Source organism: Chiloscyllium plagiosum, chromosome 8 (genome assembly GCF_004010195.1).
Source record: "Chiloscyllium plagiosum isolate BGI_BamShark_2017 chromosome 8, ASM401019v2, whole genome shotgun sequence".
NCBI classification, from domain to species: Eukaryota; Metazoa; Chordata; class Chondrichthyes; order Orectolobiformes; family Hemiscylliidae; genus Chiloscyllium; species Chiloscyllium plagiosum.
This window is the reverse complement of record NC_057717.1, coordinates 101,665,678-101,672,870: the sequence shown is the minus strand read 5'-3', so window position 1 is coordinate 101,672,870 and position 7,193 is coordinate 101,665,678. Positions and strand designations below refer to the sequence as shown.

Sequence of the window (7,193 nt, the reverse complement as noted above, 5' to 3'; positions counted from 1 at the left end):
CCACCCCCACTCCGGCCTATCACCCTCACCTTATCACCCTCACCTTAACCTCCTTTCACCTATCGCATTTCCAACGCCCTTCCCCCAAGTCCTCCTCCCTATCTTTTATCTGAGCCTGCTTGGCACAAGTTCCTCATTCCTGAAGAAGGGCTCATGCCCGAAACATCGATTCTCCTGCTCCTTGGATGCTGTCTGACCTGCTGCGCTTTTCCAGCACACATTTTCAGCTCTGATCTCCAGCATCTGCAGTCCTCACTGTCTCCTCGAAGATACTCATGCGACTCAGCCAACATTGTCCATCTCATATGCTGCAGGCAAGGATGCCCTGAATCTTGGTACATTGGTGAGACCAAGCAGAGGCTACTGGAATAGACACCATACAACAATCAACAGACAGGAGTGTTCCCTCCCAGTTGGAGAACACTTCAGCGGTCCGGGACATTTGACCTCAGACCTTCGAATGACCGTCCTCCAAGGCAGACTTCGGGACAGGTAACAACAAATAGTGGCCAAGCAGAGGCTAATAGCCAAATTCATTACCCATGGGATGGCCTCACGGGACCTTGCGTTCATGTCATACTACAGGTGACCCCATTGCACTATACACACACAGACAGACAAACAGACATATAGACGCTCCTACACACACACACTTTACTACAGACACACACACTCACGCAGACCCTCTCTCATAGGCTCACACACACACCCTCTCACAGACTTATACCCCTTTACACTCACACTCACATACATGCACACACTCTCTCACAGACTCTCATAACCCCTGTTCCCCTCCCCTTTGCCACATACACATAACCTTTTGTGGGGTAAATTTGTACTTGCAGTATTACATTTTACATTGCTCAAAACTGCATGAATCCATGTAAGATTCTGTAAATCCGTTTTTTAGATTAGAATCAGTCTGACCATTGTGGCACAGACAGCCTCAAACAAGGAAACTCACATCTTCAATACATTATCGGTGCCGACGTGACACCAATTGTTAAAGTTCACTTGAGAATGTAACTTTTTAAAAAAAAACTTTTGCAATTTACATTTGAAAAAACTGAAACCAACATGGTCATTCTAAAAGATGAGAGACTTAACAAACAATCCAGGTCTTTTTCAATATGTAATTTCAGTTAGATCACACTGGAAACTTTTGCTATAAATTCTGCGTCTTACAATCTTATTCTCCACAACCACCTGATGAAGGAGCAGCGCTCCGAAAGCTAGTGCTTCCGAATAAACCTGTTGACTATAACTTGGTGTTGTGTGATTTTTAACTTTGTCCACGCCAGTCCAACACTGGCGTCTCCAAGTCATTCAAAATATTTAACCTTGTCCCCTAAAGGCTTAAAATAACTGTTGGTGATGATAGAATGTTTGAGATTGAATGACATTCCTATGTCAGCTACTTGATCTCCATTGGGAGTGGTAAATGCTGATTGATAATATCTTTCTTTTTCTCTCCCGATTAAAGATATTTTAGATTCTACTTGCCTTCGCTCTTTCCAAACAAATAATTTACTTCCTTAGCCTGTCTGTGGGGTCCTTTGCCCGACCTGTCTTTTGAAGCCAAATGCAGGAAATTATGTTCTGTCCTGTTCTTCTCCATTACTCCCCTTACCGAATGAATTCCTTGCATCCCATTTTCCAAACGCTCTGTTTGCCAAGTGACTTCAATGACCGGCATTCCTGCTGGGAACAGATGAAATAGGGGTCAGATGCCGCAGTCAAGCCCCCAACTTAATTTTCACGTCAATCTATGACTTCCTCAACTTTTCGGACAATAGAATGGGTGGTACGGGTCACTTCCACCGCTACTTAAAGGGATCCCTGCTTGGGCTCATTTAAAATGCTGCAATGATTTGGGACAAATTTTACTGATAGTTTATTTTGAGAAACTAATTGATTCTAAAGTCTTTGCAGTGAATCAGAAAAAGATACTTCACGGCATGAAGCCTTTCTATAATTGAGCTCATTATGCCTATTTGAAAATTATAACTAATTAGTTCCATTCCCCTGCTTTTCTTCATAACCCTCCAAATAGTCAATAGAGCTGAACTTCTTTGCCTCTGGCAAATCCCAGCTATCATCAGTCCAGACTGCAGCTGAGGTCAGAGTTGATCATGTGACTGCTATCACATTGTTCATGCACACAGGTTTGGACTTTGGGATTGCACCATGTTAGTATATGGTGAGTTAGCTTTTGTTGGTAGAGAGATTGAGTTTCAGAGCCACGAGGTCATGCTGCAGCTGTACAAAACTCTGGTGCGGCCGCACTTGGAGTATTGCGTACAGTTCTGGTCATCGCATTATCGGAAGGAAGTGGAAGCTTTGGAAAGGGTGCAGAGAAGATTTACTAGGATGTTGCCTGGTATGGAGGAAAGGTCTTATGAGGAAAGGCTGAGGGACGTGAGTCTGTTTTCGTTAGAGAGAAGGTTGAGAGGTGACTTAATTGAGACATATAAGATAATCAGAGGGTTAGAAAGGGTAGACAGTGAGAGCCCTTTTTTTTCGAATGGTGATGGCTAGCTCAAGGGGAAATAGCTTTAAATTGAGGGTGATAGATATAGGACAGATGTCAGAGGTAGTTTCTTTACTCAGAGAGTAGTAGAGGCGTGGAACGCCCTGCCTGCTACAGTAGTAGACTCGCCAAATTTAAGGGCATTTAAATGGTCATTGATAAACATATGGATGAAAATGGAATAGTGTAGGATAGATGGACTTCAGATTGGTTCCACAGATAAGCAAACCATCGAGGGCAGAAGGACCTGTAGTGCGCTGTAATGTTCTATGTTCTATGATTGACCCAGATAGCATGTCTCCCCCAAGTTTAGGGTCTCATTGATTGCACTCACACTATCATGCAGACCCACCCAGGCTGACTCACAGTCTTTAGAAATAAAGGGGAAAAATTTGCAGGGCTATCAGGAAAGAGACAGTGCTGTGAAACTAATTGGACAGAACATTGAAAGAGCCAGCACAGCCAAGTGGTCTCCCCTTATGTTGTATAATTCACAAATCCCAAGGTTTAAACTCCATTTATATATAATTCGTGCTTGATCACCACTAACATGTCAAACAGGTCTGTACCCGTTTTCCACGCAGAATATATAACGTGGTTGTTGCTATGCCAACTGAAATATTCAAATCCTTTTCCTTCCTCCCCTGGGGCTGTTCTGCTCCCATGCAAAAGGAGCAGTATACCAAGCACTGACTTTCACAGTGACTGCTGTAATATTTTTGGGAAAGTTCTTTTGGTCATTTGCACCCTCTGCTGGAAGAATCCCATCCCAGTACTCAAACAAAGCTTTTCAACAGTGCAGAGCATGCAACAAAGGAATTTTTTTTTCTCTGGGAATATAAAAACACGAGATGGCCATGAGACTGACATCCTCCAGCAATATGGCATGAGACTGCAATCTTATGTGATACTGTCGAGAAGTTCAAGACAGTTCGTAGGCTTGGAAATCAAATATGTATGACTCTTCTAACATTTTATATCTGAATGTCTTTGTTTTTTTTGGCATTGCCCTTTTTAACTGTCTGTTCTTGAGATCTGAAAGGAATTTGCCATGTTCCAGATGCTACAGTTTTTGTGTAATTTCAACAATGGTGTTGTCAGATTTTAGCTTTTTTTCAATCTTGCTACAAAACCATAATGTAAAACTGGAACTCTTGAAAATTCTGGGAGAATATTCCCTCGACCCTAAAAAAGGAATGTCTTAACAGTTCCCTAAACATGATTAAACTTAAAAATATCAAATATTTTAACTAGTGGTTTTGGATTTGTCAATTTTACAGAAATGTTGGATTTAATCAGATTTCAGACAAAAACATGACCAGTTTCTCTGATTTTTTTTGTCCAATATTTTTGTTCCAAACTATTGAGATATAAATGTGGGAAAGTGTTTTAGGACAATTCATTTTTGCAGGCGGTAACATCCAAAATGTCAAAAGGCTGATTCATGTTGTTTTAAAATATAAGTCCAGGGAATGATAACTAGAACGTCTTATGGATCCTAATAATTGAGAGTTCACAGGGAAAAGATGGCAAGTGGTATGTTGGCTTCATAGTGAAAGAATTCAAGCATGGGAGCAGGGATGTCTTGCTGAAATTGTATAGGGCCTTGGTGAAACCATATCATGGGTCTTACAATTTTGGTTTCCTTATTTGAGGAAGGATTGTCTGGTTGTGAAGAAATGCAAGAGCGGGTTACCACACTGAGTCCTGGAAATGGCAGGACTGACTTATGAAGAGAGTTAAGACTATATACACTAAAGTTTAGAAAATGAGGGGTGATTTCATAGAAGCCTAAAAAATTCTAAAGGGATTAGAAAGATCAAATGCAGATTGTGCCCAGTTGTAAGGATTGCAAAACCAGGGGTCACAGTCTAAGGATGCAGGGTAGGCGATTTAGGTTTGAGGAGGAGAAATTTCTTCACCCAAGAGCATTTGAAGTCAAAATATTGAATGCCTTCAAGGAGTTAGGAGAGGCTAAAGGAATAAAAGTGTGTTGGAAGAAACATGTTTGGGGAACAAGGTACTGAAATGGATGATCAGCTATGATCATATTAAATGGTGGAGCACGCTCAAAGGGCTCCTATTTTCAAAAATCACTGGAGTCAGGGAAAGTCCCAGATGATTGGAAAATCGCTGCTGTAACCCCTTGTTCAAGAAAGGATCAAGACAAAAGATGGAAAATTATAGGTTGATTACCTCGGTTATAGGTAAAATTCTAAAATCCATGAGATTTCTAAATTCTTGGAAGTGCAGGGTTGAATTAGAACAAATCAGCATGGATTTAGTAAGGGGAGGTCATGCCTGACAAACCTGTTAGAATTCTTTGAAGAGGTAACAAGTAGGTTAGACTAGGGAAACCCAGTGAATGTTATCTACCCAGACTTCCAAAAGGCCTTTGATAAGGTGCCTCACAGGAGGCTGCTGAGTAAGGTGAGGGCCCATGGTGTTCGAGGTGAGCTACTGGCATGGATTGAGGATTGGCTGTCTGACAGAAGGCAGAGAGTTGGGATAAAAGGTTCTTTTTCAGAATAGCAGCTGGTGACAAGCGGTGTCCCGCAGGGTTCAGTGTTGGGGCCCCAGCTGTTCACTTTATATATAAATGATCTGGATGAAGAGACTGGGGCATTCTGGCAATGTTTGCTGATGATACAAAATTAGGTGGACAGGCAGGTAGTTCTGAGGAGGTGGGGAGGCTGCAGAAAGATTTAGACAGTTTATGAGAATGGTCCAAGAAATGGCTGATGAAATTCCATGTGAGCAAATGTGAGGTCTTGCACTTTGGAAAAAAAAAACACAGGCACAGACTATTTTATAAATGATGAGAAAATTCATAAAGCCAAAGTACAAAGGGATCTGGGAGTGCTAGTACAGGATTTTCTAAAGATTGACTTGCAGGTTGAGTAGTGGTTCAGAAAGCAAATGTAATGTTGTCATTTATTTCAAGAGGGTTAGAATGTAAAAGCAGTGAGGTGCTACTAAGACTTTATAAAGCTCTGGTCAGGCCCCATTTAGAATACTGTGTCCAGATTTGGGCCCCACACCTCAGGAAGAACATACTAGCACTGGAGCGTGTCCAGCGGAGATTCACACAGATGATCCCTGGAATGGTAGGCCCAACATACGATGAACGGCTGAGGATCCTGGGATTGTATTCGTTAGAGTTTGGAAGGTTGAGGGGAGATCTAATAGAAACTTACAAGATAATGCACTGCTTAGAAAGGGTGGACACAGGGAAATTGTTTCCATCAGGTAGGGATACTAGGACTCGTAGGCACAACCTTAGAATTAGAGGGGGGCAATTTAGAACGGAAATGAGGAGACATTTCTTCAGCCAGAGAGTGGTGGGCCTATGGAATTCACTGCCTTGGAGCACAGTGGAGGCCGGGACATTAAATGTCTTCAAGGCAGAGATTAATAAATTCTTAATCTCACAAGGAAATTAGGGATACGGGGGAGTGCATGTAAAAGGCATTGAAATGCCCATCAGCCATGGTGGAGTGGATTTGATTGGCCGGATGGCCTTACTTCCACTCCTAATTCCTATGGTCTTATGGAATTTGGCAGATGGAGTTTAGCATGGATTTTGGTTGGAAGAATAAAAAGGCAGAGAGTGGTACGGTGGCTCAGTGGTTAACACTGCTGCCTCACAGTACCAGGGACCCAGGTTCAATTCTCGCCTCAGAGTTTGCACATTCTCCTGTAGTGTTAGGTGCATTAGTCAGAGGGGAATGTGTCTGGGTGGGTTGCTCTTCAGAGGGTCGGAGTGGACGTATTGGGACGAAGGGCCTGTTTCCGCACTGTAGGTAATCTAATCTTTGGTACAGAGGGATCTGGGTGTCCTCATTCATGAATTGCAGAAAATTATTATGCAGGTACCTTCAAAGATCAGCAAGGCGGCCTTTGTGTGGAGCCACAAAAAATGGGGGAGATACTAAATGAATATTTTGCATCAGTATTTACTGTGGAAAAGGATATGGAAGATATAGACTATAGGGAAATAGATGGTGACATCTTGCAAAATGTCCAGATTACAAAGGAGGAAGTGCTGGATGTCTTGAAATGGTTAAAACTGGATAAATCCCCAGGACCTGATCAGGTGTACCCGAGAACTCTGTGGGAAGCTAGAGAAGTGATTGCTGGGCGTCTTGCTGAGATATTTGTATCATCAATAGTCACAGGTGAGGTGCTGGAAGACTGGAGGTTGGCAAACGTGATGCCACTGTTTAAGAATGGCGGTAAAGACAAGCCAGGGAACTATAGACCCAGTGAGCCTGACCTCGGTGGTGGGCAAGTTATTGGAGGGAATCCTGAGGGACAGGATGTACATGTATTTGGAAAGGCAAGGACTGATTCGGGATAGTCAACATGGCTTTGTGCATGAGAAATCATGTTTCACAAACTTGATTGAGTTTTTTGAAGAAGTAACAAAGAAGATTGATGAGGGCAGAGCAGTAGATGTGATCTATATGGACTTCAGTAAGGCATTTGACAAGGTTCCCCATGGGAGACTGATTGACAAGGTTAGATCTCATGGAATACAGGGACAACTAGCCATTTGGATACAGAACTGGCTCAAAGGTAGAAGACAGAGGGTGGTGGCGGAGGGTTGGTTTTCAGACTGGAGGCCTGTGACCAGTGGAGTGCCACAAGGATCGGTGCTGGG

General features: G+C 42.7%; 1 protein-coding gene across 2 annotated transcripts in view; it reads right to left on the bottom strand.

The window, feature by feature from the left end:
• Positions 1-1,711, bottom strand: part of LOC122552253 (breast cancer anti-estrogen resistance protein 3 homolog) — a 42,658-nt gene extending 40,947 nt beyond the window's left edge. Inside the window, exon 1 of one of the 2 annotated variants that reach the window (XM_043694938.1) lies at positions 1,631-1,711. In XM_043694938.1, the coding sequence (XP_043550873.1) occupies positions 1,631-1,696 (66 nt within the window). In that variant the 5' untranslated portion in view covers positions 1,697-1,711. The other variant, XM_043694940.1, reaches the window with a different exon arrangement.
• Between the last annotated feature and the right edge of the window lie 5,482 nt (positions 1,712-7,193).